General features: G+C 40.9%; 1 protein-coding gene across 4 annotated transcripts in view; it reads right to left on the bottom strand.

The window, feature by feature from the left end:
* Nucleotides 1–21,385, bottom strand: part of LOC121538373 (neural cell adhesion molecule L1-like protein) — a 70,917-nt gene that overhangs the window by 25,091 nt on the left and 24,441 nt on the right. For 3 of the 4 annotated variants that reach the window (XM_041846307.2, XM_041846305.2, XM_041846306.2), the window contains exons 20-24: nt 18,491–18,606; nt 10,437–10,641; nt 9,909–10,031; nt 8,338–8,517; nt 246–284 (exon numbers count right to left, since the gene is read on the bottom strand). In XM_041846307.2, coding sequence (XP_041702241.1) covers nt 246–284; nt 8,338–8,517; nt 9,909–10,031; nt 10,437–10,641; nt 18,491–18,606 — 663 coding nt within the window. The remainder of the gene's footprint in view (nt 1–245; nt 285–8,337; nt 8,518–9,908; nt 10,032–10,436; nt 10,642–18,490; nt 18,607–21,385) is intronic. The other variant, XM_041846308.2, reaches the window with a different exon arrangement.

Raw genomic sequence — 21,385 nt, 5'->3', positions numbered from 1 at the left:
ATCCACTCCAAACTATAGCTTTTAACGTAATTGTGAAAGCAAAGATGGGGTAGAATGCATTTTACATTCAACATGTTACAATTCAATGTGTTGCAATAAAATGTGTTATTGTGTAATTAATGTATTTCTAACACATTTTTAACGTGTAGATTTCCGGTAAGGTACTACTACCACAACTACCACAACTACCGCTATCTGTATCTGGTATTCTATCCAGGAAGCCTATGGAGGCTCTTGATACATACTCCTCTCAGTGGGTGCCACAGCTGGAGTGGAGGAGAAATCTTCAGAGGGAGAAGAGTTCAAATAAGGCACCACATCACAAACATGAGGAAAGCTAGTCTCCAGGCACAGTCAAACACCAAATACCATACACACGTGTACGTACGCACGGATGCATGCACGCATGCATACACACACAGACACACACACAGCCATAATCAATCATTAATACACACAAAAACTACAACCGTCATCTATCAATGTTGATGACAGCCAAATGGTACATTTTTAATCAGTCATAGACATATGCTAGTGATACACAAAGCACAACACTAAAGCCAGGCATTGACCTTTTCAAAACAACTGACATGATGAAATGTGCTTTATGAAGAGCTTACACTGAGTATACCAAACATTAGGAACACCTTCCTAATATTGAGTTGCACCCCCTTTTGCCCTCAGAACAGCCTCAATTCGTCGGGCATGGACTCTACAAGGTGTCGAAAGCGTCTCACAGGGATGCTGGCCCATGTTGACTCCAATGCTTCCCACAGTTGTGTCAAGTTGGCTGGATGTCCTTTGGGTGGTGGACCATTCTTGATTCACACAGGAAACTGTTGAGCGTGAAAAACCCAGCAGCGTTGCAGTTCTTGACACAAACCGGTGCGCCTGGCACCTACTACCATACCTCATTCAAATACATTTTTTGTCTTGCCAATTCACCCTCTGAATGGCACACATACACACATACACAATCCATGTCTCGATTGTCTCAAGGCTTAAAAATCCTTATTTAACCTGTTTCCTCCCATTTATCTACACTGATTGAAGTGGATTTAACAAGTGACATTAATAAGGGATCATAGCTTTCACCTGGATTCACCTGGCCAGTCTATGTCATGGAATGAGCAGGTGTTCTTAATGTTTTGTTTCTCCCCAGAATCTTTTTACGTGTCTATTTTCAAAGAATAAAGCTAAAAACATGAACAACTTCATAGTTAAGAACACTATAAAAATATGGAAAGAAAATTAAACGTATTCTACAAAAATCAATATCACTCCCTAAAACACAAATTTATGGAACAATCCTTGGATAGCTTTTCAGAATTCACTGATAAATTGGTCCACATGGACAACTAAAGGCATAGAATGACTTGGTAACAGGAAATACATTTATTTCCATGACAGAATTAAAAAGTAATTTTGGACTGAACAATGTAGATAGTTTCAAATACATGCAACTTAAAAGTTACACATCACGAAATTTCGATTTGAAATCTTTTGGACATCAGAGCAACCTTGAGGGAATCTTATTTGAGTCAGAAAAGGATGTTCATATGATAGGGAAGATATACAAAACCTTGCAGAGAGCATATCCAACTGACAATCTCTCAGAAAAAAAATATAAACTATTAGAACCAAGACTTAAAAAGAACTGATGTTGGCACAAGATGAAGGGAAAGTTGGAGCATAACTAACGAAATTACAGTTAACGACAATTTACGCTTAATCCAGTATAAACTAATGTATAGAATTTATTATACAACAGACAAAATTCACAAACTCTACAGCACAAGGGCAGTCATGTGTTAAGTGTAAAACTAATAATGACTCAATAATCCATGCTTTCTGGGAATGTTATAAAGTCCGGAAATTGTGGGCGTAGCTAGAAAGTTGGCTGTCAGAAGTATTACAATGCAAACTTACTTTTAATCCATCTGTCTGCATATTTCAAGACATGGGATGTGGGGGTGTAGTGAGATACCCGATGGGTTGGACGATTCTCTTCTCATCACTCATCTTGAAATCCGCCATCATTAACACAATGGAAAAATCTAATGATTTATTATTTAAATATTGAAAGTGCGTGGGCTACAGAGAGAAACAAAATGGTGCAGTTTGTGGCCATGTGGCGGAAAGTGATGCAGGCCCTGGAGATTGGGGTGTGTGCTAGTGGTTCTGGGCAGGTGTGATGTAGTTGATGTTTGTATGATGTAGTAATTTGTATGTGTATGTTTTGTATTCTTTATAAAATATCAAATAAAATCTTTTTAAAAAATGTATAAAGGATCATAGCTTTCACCTGGACTCACCTGGTCAGTCTATGTTATGGAAAGAGCAGGTGTTCCTAATGTTTTGTGAACTTAGTGTAATTGAATATCTGGAGAAACACTGTTTTTCTGAGGGAATTTTGGTAGGAGGTTTAGCTATTTGTCTTAAATTCAACATACTATTTTTTTTCTTCACTTTTTTGTTACACCATTATCCCATGAGGAGACAGACAAAAATAGATAGATGGTTTTAGACCAGTTGAAGAGTCCAACACATTGTTCTGATATCACTGCTGTTGTGTCCTTGTATCACAGCTGTTGTTCTTATTCAGTTTCTCAGTAGTTTCTCTCTTTCTATTTCCTGTGTACCATACTCTTCTTTCTTTCTCTCACTCATGTCTCTCTCTCTCTCTCTCTCTTCTCACTCATGTCTCTCTCTCTCTCTCTCTCTCTCTCTCTCACTCATGTCTCTCTCTCTCTCTCTCTCTCTCTCTCTCTCTCTCTCTCATGTCTCTCTCTCTCTCATGTCTCTCTCTCTCTCTCTCTCTCTCTCTCTCTCTCTCTCTCTCTCTCTCTCTCTCTCTCTCTCTCTCTCTCTCTCTCTCTCTCTCTCTCTCTCTCTCTCTCAGGCACAGACACCCACCCACACTCAAATACAAACAGAAACAAAACATACACACCCCTCTTTCCCATATTCCCATGATGCATCTCACAGTACCATGAATGTTCCATTGTATGTAGTATCAACTCCATACTCTCTATCACCTCCCATCAATGTCTCCAAACTCATTGTGTTCCAGCTCCCCTATTGCCATACATACAGTTTTTCTCAATTGCTAAAACACTAAACCCTATTGTCTGAACCAAATGCTCAGTTGCCTGAACCCACTGATTGAATCAATCACTCTTTTGGCAAAACCATAAGCGCTTTTCACCTGTTTAGACATAACTTGCCAACACATTTTCATTGTGATGCACCCGTGCTGCATAATGGTGAGCACAGGTGACAAAAGTCAAACATAATTAGAGCACAGGTGTCACCACTTGAACACAACAACTCAAAATTGATCACACTTGTGGCTAATGATGTGAGGGAACATATACAGTAAGCCAGTTCAGAGAGCACTGGTTTGTGAGGCCCTACAATGGATAGAAATCTGAGAGGAAGAGTTCGTGTGAGAGGAGGTCGAGGTGGTCGAGGTGGTCAGCGAAGACAAAGAACAGTAATATCTGATGAAATCAGAGCTACTGTGATTGACCATGTTCTTGTCCATGGTATGAGCATGAGGGAGGCTGGACAAAGGGTACAACCAAACATCAGTAGATTCACTGTGTCCACCATAATCCGAAGATTTAGAGAAGAGAACAGGTAATTACCTTTTTTTGACATTATAGTACAGTATGTAAATGTTGACAGCAATTACTGTATGACATACTTTATACTGTACCACAGTATACTGTAAGTAAATATATGTTTCAGTACATCACTGTACCAATGTACTGTAGTATTGTAATGGAGGGTTGGTCTAACTGTTTGTAGGCCTAGTATTCCATGTATATTTTTTGTAACTCCATGTTCTCTTTTTGTAGAATTGAAAGACTGCCACATGGGGGTGGGAGGACAGGTATGTTCTCCCCACACCAAGAGACCCTAATTGTTGATATGGTCCGTGAGAACAATGCCATTAAACTGAGCGAAATTCAGCAGAAGATCATTGAGGACCATTTAAATTTTGAGGGTATCAACAGTGTCAGCCTCTCTACTGTTGATCGTGTCCTCAAGCGCAACAGACTGCGCATGAAACAGCTATACAGAGTGCCCTTTGATCGCAACTCAGACAGAGTCAAAGAGCAAAGATTCCAGTATGTACAGGTTGGCATATATCCAGACACATTCAATGTTGATTACTCTAAGTAGTGATTTACTGTAGTGGCCTAAATCACTTTTTCCGTATCACTTACAAAACTATATATATTTCTACAGAGGGTTTTTCAACTGGATGCAATGGAAAGACCCCATCAATACATCTACATAGATGAAGCTGGGTTTAATCTCACCAAAAGGAGAAGGAGAGGCCGTAATGTGATTGGCCATCGGGCCATTGTTGGTGTTCCTGGGCAGCGTGGTGGCAATGTCACATTACAGTTTTTGCCCATTGCTTACACACTAAAACCGAATGCTTAGACCAAAGCCTCAATACCTAAACTTCTTGTAGCATAGCTTAAACACAGTGTAACCATAGCTTAAACACAATGTCAACTTTGCACTTTGTTTGCAATTCTGTAACACACTTATTGTGAAACACTACACACGTTTTCTTACATTAGACACTTTGTTCAAAAACGAAATCACCTGTTATCATTGGGAAAACACTCTGTTCAAAATGCATAACTCATCTGGCAATTGTATGCACTTACATACACACCTGAAAACACTTGCACAGAAAACAGAACACCAATCAGTCTGAGCCTTAGCACTACAAATAGGCCTCAGGTAAGCCATTTTTAGAACTTTGCAAGCATGGAGGCAATGAGAGTCAGAGTAAGAGGAGGACAAAGAGAGAGAGGAGTCGGATGAGGAAGTGGACGTGGAAGAGGACGAGGACCAGTGCGGAGACGTATATCAGATGACATCAGGGCTACTCTGGTGGACCATGTGATAAATCATGGCCTGTCCATGAGGGAGGCTGGGCAAAGAGTCCACCCTAACCTCAGTCGCTACACAGTAGCATCGATAATAAGGACATTCCGACTGGAGAACAGGTATATCTTCAAGTTTCTACTCCAGACTGTACCTACTGTATGTGTCACATGAGTCTGTATCATATTACAGTATTACTGTACTAACTATACTATACAAAAATGGGTAGTGCTGTGAAGTACTGTATATGTAAAGGAATACCATTGTGATGTTGCAGTACTGTGTACAGTTTGAAAGTACAGTATGTGAAAAATAACCTAACCAATGACATCTAGTGGTGGCATTTTCTACAGAATGGTTGGACGACCTCCTCAAGGTGGAAGGGAAACGGCTCTTCACTCAACAACAAGAGCTTGCCATCATTGAAATAAATAAAATAAATAAATAAATAAATAAAAATAATTGAAATGGTGCGAGAAAATAATCCAACTTTGAGAGGAACAGTGTCAGGGTCAAGGATCTGCGCCATGATTATGTGCAGGTATGTGTCACTTTACTTTACAAACTATATATTGTGATGTGGGTTTATGCTGCCACCTGCCCTGCCTGTAGCTTGTAGTTTTTGTCTATACTCACCCAAACCAGCCCCTACTTGTGTGAAAATATAGACATTGTAGTTACTGTATGTGTTTTCAGTAACACTATTCAATATTTTCTGTTACAGACAGTTCTGGAGTTTGATGCCGCCGAACTGCCGCATGAGTTCATCTACGTGGATGAGGCAGGCTTCAATCTGGCCAAAACCAGGCGTCGGGCCGTAACGTAGTTGGACAAAGGGCTGTTGTAAATGTCCCTGGGCAGCGTGGGGGAAATATCACCTTGTGTGCTGCAATTAGTGTCCAAGGAGTCCTGCATCATCATGCCACTCTAGGTCCCTACAATACAGGACAGATCATTGCATTTTTTCCCCCAATAGCAATTTAACCAGTAATTGTTTAGTTTTTTTACTTGTTTTGTTGCTAAATTTGATGTTAAGAATTTCTGTAAGAACGTTTGTTTTTTTGTAAAAACTTTTTTGTAAATACTGTTTGATTACTGCAGAAATTCTACTTTTGAGTTTTACAGACGACAATGACAATAAAATGACAATAAAAATAGAAACACAAAGACTGCAGTGTTTTATATAAAGCCCATCAGTGTGTTGCTGCTGATATGAAAGAGTCATTCAAATGTTGCTTGTGTGTATGGTTTTGTTGCAAGAATTTCATTTTTAGAAAGGAGTGTTAAGTTTTGATTGCAGTGTTTCATTTTGGCATATATCTGAGTTGTTAATCTCCAAGTGCTATGTCTGATTGGCTTGTGTGTTGAGTTTTGACATAATGAGCCAAATTCTGCAAAAAGTGTGTAAGCAATAGGCAAAAACTGTATGTGCTGCCATCAGCAATCATGGGGTTGTCCACCATCATGCCAACCTGGGGCCCTACCACACTCACCAGCTCCTCATTTTCCTCAATCACATGCGAGATGCTTTGTTAGGGCAGCAGGATGAGCATCCCATCTATGTTGTTGTTTGGGACAATGTGAGTTTTCACAGAGCCCTCCAGGTTAGAGAGTGGTACAATATGAACCAAGGTTTTATCAATCTTTCTTCTTTCCTACCCCATTGAGAATTCTTCTCTGCACCCTTACCAGGGTTCGCACTGTTCCTGTGTACATATGTGGAGGCATGCCAAGCCTGGATACGGCATGCCAGGGGTTTTTTCCCCGTTGCCTGGCCAGACAAAATGTGGCCTGTGATGTGGATGAAGTCCTGTGGCCTGACCCAGTACGGAGACATGATGCTGTGGCTGAGTAATGCACTTATTTGTATATTTTTGTACTTTATTTTTACATGGGCTTACTGTACACAAGTGGCAAACGCATAAGATTTCTGTTTGTTTTTACAAGTGCTACATGTAAATGCACAAGATTTCTGTTTTGTCTTTTTGTACAAGTGCTAAATGCACAGTTTTTTTTGTTTTGCAACATGCATTTAGCCTACAGTGAACAATAAACATTTATTTCTGCAGCTTCATGTCCTGAGCATTGTGTTTTCTATTTTTCTACGTAGTGTTTAGTGACTGTTCAGTAGTGTTTTTTATTTTGATTGACTCGGGGCACGATTTGACAACATAGTTCAGTTTTGAGCACAGATTGAACTGTTTTGAGGTGAAAGTTTGGTTTTGCAAGAAGAGTCTGAGGTTTTGTGAATGTAGCTTGAAAATTGGGTTTTGTGTTCACAGTTAAGTGAAAAGGAGAGCAGCTTTCAAGAAATGTGTCTTAGCAATCGAGAAAAACTGTAAATCTTGTAGATTGCAATGACTGGCCGGAAGGAAAACGTGCCTAATAGGCCTTTCTATCTCCATTCAGAGCCATATACTCTACCATGTTCACTAATGACAGACACTATAGTGTCTCAATAGCAGCACTGACTGCAGGCACAGACTACAACTCCCTTCAACACTTCAAAAATGGGTTGTCTCAACAATGAGTTCTCATTCAACTTCATCAACATGGCTGCCTGATGTTTGCTAAAAGTTGTCAGCGTACACAGTTTGTCTCATAATCTAGATGTCAACCACAAAACAACAAAAGGGTTTGAAGCTGTTGTTGAATCTTTGTTTGCATATTTATTGGCATAACACTGTAGTGTAAGCTATACATGTGTAGTAGTATTTGGCTTGACATGAATGGATGCGATTTCAAAACAACATCTGCAGGTGTAGGAGAAAGTTTAGGTAAATTTTATATTACCTCGTTTTGTCTGCTAGTTAGTTGTAGGCTAACATCAATTTCCTTAAGAAAGCAGATCGCTAGCTAGCTGGCTAAAAACAAAGCTTTGCTAGCAAGCTAGCCTTTTAACTTCCCACATCTCCCCCATATGATATAATACATTTATCATTAAATAATGCCTATTTTTAACCTACAACATTATCCCAGTTTGATATGTTGCTTGAATGCGTTCGCTCCCATTTCAGCAAAAAAATATAACCAAATATTTCCTCACGGCAAGATAGCAGATAACTGCTGTAAAAACTTCTGCTTTACCATTTTTAAATAGCCTAGAATCACATTATTATTACTTCTAAACAAAAAACCTTTTGGGGATGCTAATAAATCAACAATGTTGTTTGGATTATTGTTTGAAGAGTCGTTGAGATTATATTTGGTCATGACTGCAAAATAGGCTACTTATTTGATGCAGCAGTTGATAGAATGCCAAGCTCACTAGGAGGAGGTAATACAAGCATACCGATGCCTACTACAAGTAACCGTAGCTGCGTTGCGTAGTGTTTTGTTGCGTAGCGTAAAGTATTCATTGAGCTTAGCACAGCCATCAACTCCCTCAACCATGATCCATCCCCCTGTGGATTAGCTACTCACTTGCTTCTGTGACCATGCTACCCTCCTCCATGCGCTGGGGTCCGCAACCCACCCTGGTGCAGGCGCTCAGGTAGAACATGTACTCGCTCATCTCCCCCAGGCCCTGCAGGAGCCACTGGGTGGTGTCGGCACTGCTGACGTTCACCTCCTGCATGTCCCCCACCGCCAACGTCTCATTTACTATAGAAGAAGAAGAAAATAATAGAAGCCATTTAGCAGATGCTTTTATGCAAAGCGACTTACAGTCATACGTGCATAACTATTTATAAAAAAATACGTATGGGTGGTCCCAGGAATCAAACCCACTAAGCCAGCATTGCAAGCGCCATGCTCTACCAACTGAGCTACAGAGGACCACCCAAGAAGAAGATATACACACACATATACAAAAATACACATTTGTTTGGAGAGGCTGGAGCAGAGAAAATCTCATTTAGCTCACAGTCACAAACATTCACATGACACAGGTCTTGACTTTTGTGCAAGGAGTTTTGTGAGCTGACTATGTGAGCTGATGAGGAAAACAAGGCCCTAGTTATAAGACTTGACTAATATGCTGTAATTAGGCCCCAGAAGTTTTCATGGTCAGGTCTTGTGGTAAATAAATGGAGAGGTTAGTGTTACAGTATTTTACCCATCGATTACAGATTCCAATTACTGCACTTACAAATCACTGTCTCCCTATTTTCTGTATTAGTGCCTTTCCATGTTATTCCTAAAGACTTTGAGTTGCTCTGAAGCAGCATGTACATAAAGAGATACCTCTATACAATGATAACGTTTAATAAGATTTCCTTGTTGAATTTTTTTTATTGTAATATATTTGCCAGCCTGTTAGGCTCTCTGAACCAGTTCTATTGTAATGCTCATATTCCCACTGGCTCCTTGTACTTTAATATCAGTGAAATGCTGATATCTGATGACAAGCACTGAAAAGGGCGTGCTGGCTGCATTCAGACGCTCGACTGGCTCAGTGGGTGCTAGAACAACTGCAGGGGAGGGTCTCCCATAACATTTCACACAAAGACTCCAGAAATGTCAGGGAAATAAAATATGCAGGCAAAAGGAAAATGTAATGAATGTGATGAAAGCCTCTTGCCTCAGTGTTCTCTCCATAAGATGTGTTCTCTTCATATAAGATGTGAATGGTTTTATTTGAATTCCATGTGATAGAAATCATACAATCACATATGAACACTAGTCATGTCTTCTTTTGATTTAGTAAACAGCAATTACATTTTAAATGCCTAAAGAGGTAACCCTCTGCCAGTGGGCAATACCAATAACTGAGCTTTAGAGAGAAACCAATTGAACATTGAGTATTTAAACAGCACCATCTAGTGCAGGTTTTGATAGTGCAGCTATTGGAACAACAGCAAACTGTACTACAGTAAATGACCAGTCTAAAGTGACCGCTAGGTAATAGGAGGTCAAGAGTGTACGTTAAGTAATATTCAACTGGTAATATTGGGGTGAAGTTGTGTGTACATACTCATCTACTGTAGTAATAGTAGGGTGGTCATATGAGTACATACTCATCTAGTAATACTAGGGTTGTCGTGTGTACATACTGAGTTGGTACTGCAGGAGATATCCTGTAAGGATGCCGTTGGCCTCAAAGGGGGGTGCCCACACCAGGGTGATAGAGTCTCTCTGGGCGTTTGACACTGTCAGAATGGGCACTTGTTCAGGAACTGGCAAAACATAGAAAAACAAACAAACATTACACATTCAGCCTACAATCCGTCATAATCATATTGAACATACTGCTTAAGCTTACTTTGCTGTGAAATCTATAGGCTTTAGCGTTCACATATTTTGAGCCTCTTTTTTTCAGCAAGGCACACAATCAATTATTTTGCTGTTTGCTTAATATGTATTAATATACAGTATAAGGCATACACTCTCACTTACAGTAACATGTTGTGTTCTGTGACGACACTACTACAGTTCTCAGGGCGGGTGATGTCACTGCAAGATGGCTACTACTAGAGCACACAACTAACTACCTCACATCTGCTAGACAAACTTTGCATTGTTGTACTGTTATGCCTTGTAGTAAACCTGTGAGTACACACAGCCCTCTGCCAAATATTTACCTCCTTCTGGAGTCTGGAAGGTGACAGGGTCACTATTGGGGCCGTTGCCCCGCTTGTTGAAGACGTTGACGGTCAGTCTGTACTCCGAGAAGGGTCTGAGGCCAGTGACCATGGCATGGCTCCTGTTCCCCGGGAACGTCAGGAAATGTCTCTCCTCAGGAATTCTGTTGGAATGTAGGAGACTCCGTTTCCTCAGCCAGTGCACCTGAGAGAGGGATAGAAATGGAAGAGACTTAGCTGGCAGCCATTTTGAAGACGATTTTCAAATGACAAAAGGTTTGTTTGTGATGGAGGTTGTTTCACAGGAAAAATGTTATTTATTTATTTATTTTGTATATCTTTTTATTGGACGTATACACTCCCCTCCATATGTACTTGGACAGTGAAGCTAACCATTTTAATTTGGCTCTATACTCCAGCATTTTAGATTTGAGATTGAATGTTTCATATTAGGCGACAGTACAGAATGTAAGCATGTCTTGTGCCATTTTGGAGTCACTTTTATGGTAAGTAAGAATATAATATGTTTCTGAACACTTCTACATCCATGTGGATGCTACCATGATTATGAATAATCATGAATGATTTGTGAATAAGGATGAGTGAGAAGGTTACAGAGGCACAAAGATCATACCCCCCAAAAAAATGCTAACCACCCATGTTATTGGTAATGGTGAGAGGTTAGCATTTTTTGTTGTAGCTTCTGAACGGCATCTCACTCATCATTATTTATGATTCATTCATGATTTTTCTTAATCATGGTATTATCAGGATTAATTTAGAAGTGTTCAGAAAGATCTCATCTACTCACTTATAAAGAAAATTACCCCAGTCATCATTCACCATTCAGTTACCATTGAGCAAAACATAACCCAAAACACAACCAAAACAAACTGCAAATGAGTTTGTATAGTCGCAAGTTTGATGTAGTCAATGCATGCAAGCAATACTATATGGGACCAAATACTAAACTTTTTTAATACATTATAAGTGAATATGTTCAAATACTTATTAATTCTTCAAATGGTGGGACTAGATACATAAAGTTCTTTCATTTCTAAACAGTAAAACAGATATTTATGAAAATACCCTCAAATAAAAGGTGACATTCTGTACTGTCGCCTTATATGAAACAATTGATCTCAAATCCCCAAATCTGGAGTATAAAGCCAAATTTAAAAATGTTGCTTCAATGTTCAAATACTTATGGAGGGGAGTGTAAGAGCATTCAATTTACAATTCTTGACGTAGGTACACACAATGTGTTTGTCTGATGAGTTCCAATTGCTTCATTAGAAGTGTTGCTTTTTCACAGTATTTTACACTGAACAAAAATATAAACACAACATATGTTGGACCCCTGTTTCATGAGCTGAAATAAAAGATCCCAGAAATTTTCCATACGCACAAAAACCTTATTTCTCTCAGATTTTGTGCACAAATTTGTTTACATCCCTGTTAGTGAGCATTTCTCCTTTGCCAAGATAATCCATCCACCTGACAGGTGTGGCATATCAATAAGCTGATTAAACAGCATGATCATTACACAGGTGCACCTTGTGCTTGGGACAAGAAAAGGCCACTCTAAAATGTGCAGTTTTGTCACACAACACAATGCCACAGGCGAAGGGGCAGGTTTCGAGTCGAGAGCCAGACTCGATCTCCAGGTGCGTATACTGGACCCTCACTGCGGTGGATGAGTGGTTTCGGCGCTCGGAGGAGACGTGGAACGCTGCACACGTACATCTGCAGCGGGCTATCCATAGGCAGAAGGCGAGCACTGATCTCCACCGCAGTGAGGGTCCAGTATACGCACCTGGAGATCGAGTCTGGCTCTCGACTCGAAACCTGCCCCTTCACCTGCCCTGCCGGAAGCTTGGTCAGCGGTTTGTGGGGCCATTTAAAGTCCTGAGGAGATTGAACGAGGTATGTTACAAGTTACAACTGCCTAATGATTATCACATTAACCCCTCGTTCCATGTGTCTCTCCTCAGGCCGGTGGTAGCTGGTCCACTCCAGGACAGTGAGATAAGAGAGACTCCTCCGCCCCCACTGGACATCGAGGGGGCTCCGGCGTACTCAGTCCGGTCCATCGTGGATTCGAGACGTCGGATGGGGGGTCTACAATATCTCATGGAGTGGGAGGGGTACGGTCTGGAGGAACGGTGCTGGGTGTCTAGGAGGGACATTTTAGATCCCTCCCTCCTGACGGAGTTCTACTGTAGTCACCCCACGCGCCCTGCTCCGTGTCCTCCTGGCCGTCCCCGAGGCCGGGGTCAAGGGTGGGGGTACTGTCACGAATACCGCCGAGGCTGCTCCTCCTCCTTTCTCCAGCGCCAGCACCCCCGAGCTCGGAGGTGCTGGGGGATGGAATGGACGGCCCCAACTCTGGACGTCCGCGGGTGGCCAGCAGGGTATCCAGACGGATTGACATGTCCACCAACTGGTCGAAGGTCAGATTGGTGTCCCTGCAGGCCAACTCTCGTCGAACTTCCTCACGCAGGCTGCACCGATAGTGGTCGATGAGGGCCCTCTCATTCCACCCCGCATCCGCCGCTAGAGTCCGGAAGTCCAGGGCGAACTCCTGTGCGCTCCTCTTCCCCTGCCGAAGGTGGAACAGACGCTCCCCTGCCGCTTTACCCTCAGGGGGATGATCGAAAACAGCCCTGAAGCGGCGGGAGAACTCCGCGTTGCTGATTGTGGCGGTGTCTATTCCCCTCCATTCGGCATTGGCCCACTCCAACGCCTTGCCGGAGAGACAGGAGATGAGGGCGGAAACGCTCTCGTATCCCGAGGGCGCCGGGTGTATGGTTGCCAGGTAGAGTTCCACCTGAAGGAGGAACCCCTGACACCCGGCTGCGGTGCCATCATATGCCCTCGGGAGCGAGAGCCGAATCCCACTGGACTCCGGAGCTGGTCTGGTGGGGCTGGCCGATGGTGGTGGTGAGGTAGGAGGAGGTGTGGGCAAGCCTCCTCTCTCCCATCGGCGCAGGGTGTTCATGACCTCTGGCATGGCGGATCCGAGTTGCTGGATCCTGGCGTCCTGGCAGCTGACCCGATCCTCCAGCGACTCAGTCCCCGCCGCTGCTCCTGCTGACTCCATAGTAAAGGTGTGTTATTCTGTCACGTTGTTGATGTGGTGAAGTCAGGCGCAGGACACAGAGGATAAGTCAACACGACTTTACTGAGACTCATGAACAATACAAAGTAAATGGCCTCAAAAACACCGGAGGCGAACTAATACGCGCAATGCGTAAAATACTCTTAAACACAAAAGTACCGAACCTTGACACCAAACGACAGGCGGACAATAACATACAACTGCAAACAAAACCAAAGGAAACTTATAGGTGACATAATCAATACAGAAGACGAAACAGGTGCGACCAAATAGACAAGATCAAACAAACATCGAGAACATACAAGCAGTAGTAGCTAGTACTCCGGGGACGACGAACGCCGAAGCCTGCTTGAGCAAGGAGGAGGAGCAGCCTCGGCGGTATTCGTGACAGTATCTGTGATCAACAGATGCATATCTGTATTCCCAGTCATGTGAAATCCATAGATTAGGGCCTCATTTATTTATTTCAATTGACTGATTTCCTTATATGAACTGTAACTCAGTAAAATCTTTGAAATTGTTGCATGTTGCATTTATATTTTTGTTCAGTATATTTACAAAGCACCTTATGGTTCTCACTACTTTGTCAGGTAGGTCATTATTTAATGGTGGGGCTTTTGTATCCCTTGCCTTTGCAACCATGAAAAAATCTTTAAAATGGCAAATAGTTAAAAACATCATTCATGTTTTTGTTTAATTTGAACTGTTTATCAATGATCAAACATAATGCAAGTCCTTTATACTGAAACACGTTATTTGTATCTATTGTTTAAAGTATTTAGTGCAAGCAAATTCGTTTTTCCCAGAAGTAATGAGTAGAGTTGTTTTGGGGATTTATTATTTTGAATGCTAGAAAATAAACACATGTATTTAATATATTGTATAGATCATTAAAACAAAGAATGCTGTTAAAATCCCCTATTTGTTTTACAAATATAATGTGTCCCTAAGTTTTATGTCATTGGTGTTACCGACATAAAAATCACACATTACAAAGATATACAATTATTTGCTAATCACACCCTTATAGTTTGTCATACATTTGAGGATTCCAATGATGATTTGGTAGCCTGGGTACCAGTCTGTTTGAGTTATCATTCCACTCCTTGTCACTCATTGTCATGCTACCCATGTCATGTTTAGCATGACATGGAGTACAAGGAGTGGAATGTTAGCAAAACAGGTTCTGGATTTCAGGCTAATGATTTGGTGTTACTAAATAGAAAGTGTCATTGGTGTTACTCAATTTAAATGAAAGGAAATTACATTAGCAAAATGATTATCCCTCCTACTGGTTATCATAATGGGAAAAAAAGTGAAGTCATTAAGCTGCCATTTAAATTGATTTAAAATGGGAAGAAGCACCAAAATACATTTAAATAAAGAAAATATAGAAAAGAAAATCAACATTCCATGCCAAAATAGTGCCATTGATAATTGACTGCTGCTGACTAATGTTAACTAGGGCTGGGCGTTATAGCCAAAATATCATGTCACAATATTTTTCAAATTTTTGACGGTATGTCAATATTTGACAATATTTTGTTTTTTCATAATACAAGTTCTAAATATGCTTGATGAGTAGTGCATATCCCCAGGGTGGCAACAAATATATTCTAAGTGGTTTTAAATGGGGCTTTCTCGCTTCTGATTGTTTTATACAGTTCAATTAAACTTCAACCCAAAATATTTTTTTTGTTGCATTTTCATACATTTCTGCATTTACTTCACTCATTTATCATTTCCACACTGTAAAACATTTGTTTGTCTTTGTATGCCTCTATTTTATGAAAAAGTCACTTTTCTATGACCATGTATTTTCAATGGATTCAACGGCAGTTCATGCTTTCGCCACAAGGGGCATTGTACCGTTTTCGAAGGCGCTTTCGGCACCCTCACTAACTCCCAGGCAAGATTCATGGCAAAAAGTAAGTGTGCACCTTTGGTGCCAGCGCTGCCTCACATGGACTATTCACGGTATACAGTGCCTTCAGAAAGAATTCATACCCCTTGACTTATTCAACATTTTGTTGTGTTACAGCCTGAATTAAACATTAATTAAATGTATTGTTTTCCCCCCTACACACAATACCCCATAATGACAAAGTTAAAACATGTTTTTTTAAATGTTTTCATATTTATTGAAAATGAAATACAGTATTTTCATTTACACAAGTATTCACACCCCTGAGTCAATACATCTTAGAATCACCATTGACAGCTATTACAGCTGTGAGTCTTTCTGAGTAAGTCTCTAAGAGCTTTCCACCCTGGATTGTACAATATTTGCACGTTATTACTTTTAACATTCTTTAAGGTCTGTCAAGTTGGTTGTTGATCATTGCTAGATAGACATCAATTTTCATGTCTTGCCATTGATTTTCAAGCTGATTTAAGTCAAAACTGTAACTAGGCCACTCAGGAACATTCAATGTAATCTTGGTAAGCAACTCCAGTGTATATTTGGCCTTGTGTTTTAGGTTATTGTCCTGCTGAAAGGTGAATTTGTCTCCCAGTGTCTGTTGCAAAGCAGACTTAACCAGGTTTTTCTTTAGGATTTTGCTTGTGCTTCGCTCTATTCCGTTTATTTTTATCCTAAAAAACTCCCTAGTCCTTGCCGAGGACAAGCATACCCATAACATGATGCAGTTACCATCATACTTGAAAATATAAAGAGTGGTACTCAGTGATGCATTGTGTTGGATTTGCCCCAAACATAACACTTCGTATTCAGGACATAAAGTTAATTTCTTTGCCCCATATTTTGCAGTTTTACTTTATTCTGTACAGGCTTCCACGTTTTTCATGCTGTCATTTAGGTTAGTATTGTGGAGTAACTACAATGTTGTTGATCCATCCTATTTTTTCTCCTATCACAGCCATTCAACTCTGTAACTGTTTTAAAGTCACTATTGGCCTCATGGTAAAATCCCTGAGCGGTTTCCTTCCTCTCCGGCAACTGAGTTAGGAATGACGCCTGTATCTTTGTAGTGATGGGGTGTAATGATACACTATCCAAAGTGTAATTAATAACTTCACCATGCTCAAAGGGATATTCAATGTCAGCTTTTTTAATTTTGACCCATTTTCCAATAGGTGTCCTTCTTTGCGAGGTATTGGAAAACCTCCCTGGTCTTTGTGGTTGAATCTGTGTTTGAAATTCACTGCTCGACTGAAGGACCTTACAGATAATGGTATGTGTAGAGTACACTTATTATGTCACTTGTTAAGCAAATTTCGACTCCTGAACATATCTAGGCTTGCCATAACAAAGGGGTTGAATACTTATTGACAAGTCATTTCAGCTTTTAATTTTTAATTAATTTGTAAAAATATCTAAAAACATAATTCCACTTTGACATTATGGGGGTATTGTATGTAGGCCAGTGACACAAAATCTCAATTTAATACATTTTAAATTCAGGCTGTAGCACAACAAAATGTGGAAAATGTCCACATGTGAATACTTTCTGAAGGCAGTACCCTACATGTGCGCACCCGAAGCTCTTGCTAGCAAATTAGCAGTTCTCAACTGTTAGCAGTCTCTTACTGGCAATAAGAATGGACGATTGCCATAAGTTTTCGAGTTTCATCACTCAGTTATTTCATTTACATAACATCTAACAAACCAAATGTTCAAATACCGTTATGTAAGGTAAAGTAAAAATCCAAACCGGTCCGTGCATTAATAACGGTATATTGTAAAATGTGGTTTGCCACCAAGCCCTTATGCTAACTGCTAACTAACTTCAAAGTAAAACATGCTATGCCAAATGGGCACGTACTGTACACAAAATGGTAGAGTACACAGAGTACCCTGACTTGAGAAACACACAGGCAACTTTTAATTCAGCCTAAATATTCCACATTTTTGATTCTCAAATAAGAATACAGCCTGTAGAGTAGGCTACTCAGAGATATACAGTGGGGAGAACAAGTATTTGATACACTGCCGATTTTGCAGGTTTTCCTACTTACAAAGCATGTAGAGGTCTGTAATTTTTATCATAGGTACACTTCAACTGTGAGAGATGGAATCTAAAAAATCCAGAAAATCACATTGTATGATTTTTAAGTAATTAATTTGTTCTCCCCACTGTATATATAGGTGACCCAGTATTTCTCTTAGGTGAGACGCAAAGGCCCTACCTTGGGTGAAGAAGAGCAACAGAGCTAAGCAGATGGGCCCACCTCAAGTAAAATCCTGATAGAGAAACTTGGATAATGTTCATTAGGCCACACAATGGAAAGAAAAAAAACGTGTGTTTACATTAGACATTTTAGTCATTTAGCAGATGCTGGTTCCCAAACCATGGGTTGAGACCCACTTGTGGGTCGACACAGGGGTACAGTTGGGTCATGGAATGCCATTTTTTGTGCATTGTTACAAATCATTTCATTATCATAAAGTCAATTTCATAAAATTGGTCCCAAGAGCCCATACTCAAATGTACATTCAGTAAAATATTTTGAATCAATTTTATGAACTTATTCTTTGGTCTGGGTACATTTATTCCACCTGTCAACCCTTATGGTGGGTCACGACTCAAAAGACACTTGCTGGGTCACAAAGCAAAAACCCCTTAGGGCACTCTTAGAAAAAAAGGGTTATTCGATTGTCCCCATAGGAGAACCCTTTTTGGGTTTCAAGTAGAATCATTTGGTGGTAAAAAAGGTTACACTTAGAACCTTTAAGTGGTGAAAGGGATCCATGTAGAACCTTATATTAGTGAATGGGTTCCACTTGGAACCAAAAATAGTTATTTTCAGAGGTTTCTCCTATGGGGAGAATTTAAGAACCCTTTATGGTTCTAGGTTCCCACTCTCTCTTTTCTGAGAGAGTGGGAACCCCTTAGTGGACAAGTTAGTTCCTCCCTATTTCAGTCCATTTTCTTCCATTTGGTGCCTGATGAACACGACCCTGAACACTCACATTGTAGCCCCCCAGATGACCCCGCACTGTTGCCTGGGCAACCCTGGTCCAACTGACTCTGAGAAGGGTGGTGTTCAACACCTCCACTGCCACGTCCCGCGGGGCAGCTGTAGGGACTGGAGAGGACAGGCACCAATAAATAGCAATAGTACACACACCCGTACAAACACACACACACATACACACAGAAGACATAAAGGATAGGTAGCACATATTGACAAAGAAATACAACACCAAGAAGGAACAAACACACTATATAAAACAAAATCATTTCCACTTCCGTATGAAACTGTGGAGGGTACATACAGTGGGGAAAACAAGTATTTAGTCAGCCACCAATTGTGCAAGTTCTCCCACTTAAAAAGATGAGAGAGGCCTGTAATTTTCATCATAAGTACACATCAACTATGACAGACAAAATGAGAAAAAAAAATACAGAAAATCACATTGTAGGATTTTTAATGAATTTATTTGCAAATTATGGTGGAAAATAAGTATTTGGTCAATAACAAAAGTTTCTCAATACTTTGTTATATACCCTTTGTTGGCAATGACACAGGTCAAACGTTTTCTGTAAGTCTTCACAAGGTTTTCACACACTGTTGCTGGTATTTTGGCCCATTCCTCCATGCAGATCTCCTCTAGAGCAATGATGTTTTGGGACTTTCAACTCCCTCCAAAGATTTTCTATGGTGTTGAGATCTGGAGACTGGCTAGGCCACTCCAGGACCTTGAAATGCTTCTTACGAAGCCACTCCTTCGTTTCCCGGGCGGTGTGTTTGGGATCATTGTCATGCTGAAAGACCCAGCCACGTTTCATCTTCAATGCCCTTGCTGATGGAAGGAGGTTTTCACTCAAAATCTCACGATACATGGCCCCATTCATTCTTTCCTTTACACGGATCAGTCGTCCTGGTCCCTTTGCAGAAAAACAGCCCCAAAGCATGATGTTTCCACCCCCATGCTTCACAGTAGGTATGGTGTTCTTTGGATGCAACTCAGCATTCTTTGTCCTCCAAACATGACGAGTTGAGTTTTTACCAAAAAGTTATATTTTGGTTTCATCTGACCATATGACATTATCCCAATCCTCTTCTGGATCATCCAAATGCACTCTAGCAAACTTCAGACGGGCCTAGACATGTACTGGTTTAAGCAGGGGGACACGTCTCGCACTGCAGGATTTGAGTCCCTGCCGGCGTAGTGTGTTACTGATGGTAGGCTTTGTTACTTTGGTCCCAGCTCTCTGCAGGTCATTCACTAGGTCCCCCCGTGTGGTTCTGGGATTTTTGCTCACCGTTCTTGTGATCATTTTGACCCCACGGGGTGAGATCTTGCGTGGAGCCCCAGATCGAGGGAGATTATCAGTGGTCTTGTATGTCTTCCATTTCCTAATAATTGCTCCCACAGTTGATTTCTTCAAACCAAGCTGCTTACCTATTGCAGATTCAGTCTTCCCCAGCCTGGTGCAGGTCTACAATTTTGTTTCTGGTGTCCTTTCACAGCTCTTTGGTCTTGGCCATAGTGGAGTTTGGAGTGTGACTGTTTGAGGTTGTGGACAGGTGTCTTTTATACTGATAACAAGTTCAAACAGGTGCCATTAATACAGGTAATGAGTGGAGGACAGAGGAGCCTCTTAAAGAAGAAGTTACAGGACTGTGAGAGCCAGAAATCTTGCTTGTTTGTAGGTGACCAAATACTTATTTTCCACCATAATTTGCAAATAAATTCATTAAAAATCCTACAATGTGATTTTCTGGATGTTTTTTCCTCATTTTGTCTGTCATAGTATGATGAAAATTACAGGCCTCTCTCATCTTTTTTAAGTGGGAGAACTTGCACAATTGGTGGCTGACTAAATACTTTTTTTCCCCACTGTATTAGTATAGTCTATGTAGGTGGGTGGGGGATATAGTGTGGAGGGTGTAAAAAACAAAACTAAGATCCATTATGCTTTGTGTCATTATATGTAAAATCTCCCACTTTGCTCAGAAAAAGGTGAGAATTTGACTTGCAAACTCTCTGCAAAGTTTCACATTTTATACGTGAGGGGACTACTTGAAGTACACCTACAGTACCAGTCAAAAGTTTGGACACACCTACTCATTCAAGGGTTTTTCTTTATTTTTACTATTTTTTACATTGTAGAATAATAGTGCAGACATCAAAACTATGAAATAACACTTATGGAATCATGTAGTAACCAAAAAAGTGTTAAACAAATCAAAATATATTTTATATTTGAGATTCTTCAAATAGCCACCCTTTTCCTTGATAACAGCTTAGCACACTCTTGGCATTCCCTCAACCAGCTTCACCTAGAATGCTTTTCCAACAGTCTTGAAGGAGTTCCCACATATGCTGAGCACTTGTTGGCTGCTTTTCCTTCACTCTGCCGTCCGACACATCCCAAACCATCTCAATTGGGTTGAGGTCGTGGGATTGTGGAGGCCAGGTCATCTGATGCAGCACTCCATCACTCTCCTTCTTGGTCAAATAGCCCTTACACAGCCTGAAAGTGTGTTGGGTCATTGTCCTGTTGAAAACAATGATAGTCCCACTAAGCCCAAACCAGATGGGATGGCGTATCGCTGCAGAATGCTGTGGTAGCCATGCTGGTTAAGTGTGCCTTGAATTCTAAATAATTCACAGACAGTGTGACCAGCAAAGCACCCCCACACCATAACACCTCCTCCTCCATGCTTTACGGTGGGAACTACACATGCGGAGATCGTCCGTTCACCCTCACCGCTTCTCCCAAAGACGCGGCAGTTGGAACCAAATATCTCAAATTTGGACTCCAGACCAAAGGACACATTTCCACCGGTCTAATGTCCATTGCTCGTGTTTCTTGGGCCTAGCAGGTCTCTTCTTCTTATTGGTGTCCTTTAGTAG

Source organism: Coregonus clupeaformis, chromosome 24, assembly GCF_020615455.1.
Source record: "Coregonus clupeaformis isolate EN_2021a chromosome 24, ASM2061545v1, whole genome shotgun sequence".
In the NCBI taxonomy this organism is placed as follows: Eukaryota; Metazoa; Chordata; class Actinopteri; order Salmoniformes; family Salmonidae; genus Coregonus; species Coregonus clupeaformis.
The sequence above is the reverse complement of the archived record's forward strand: the minus strand, read 5'-3'. Positions and strand labels throughout refer to the sequence as shown.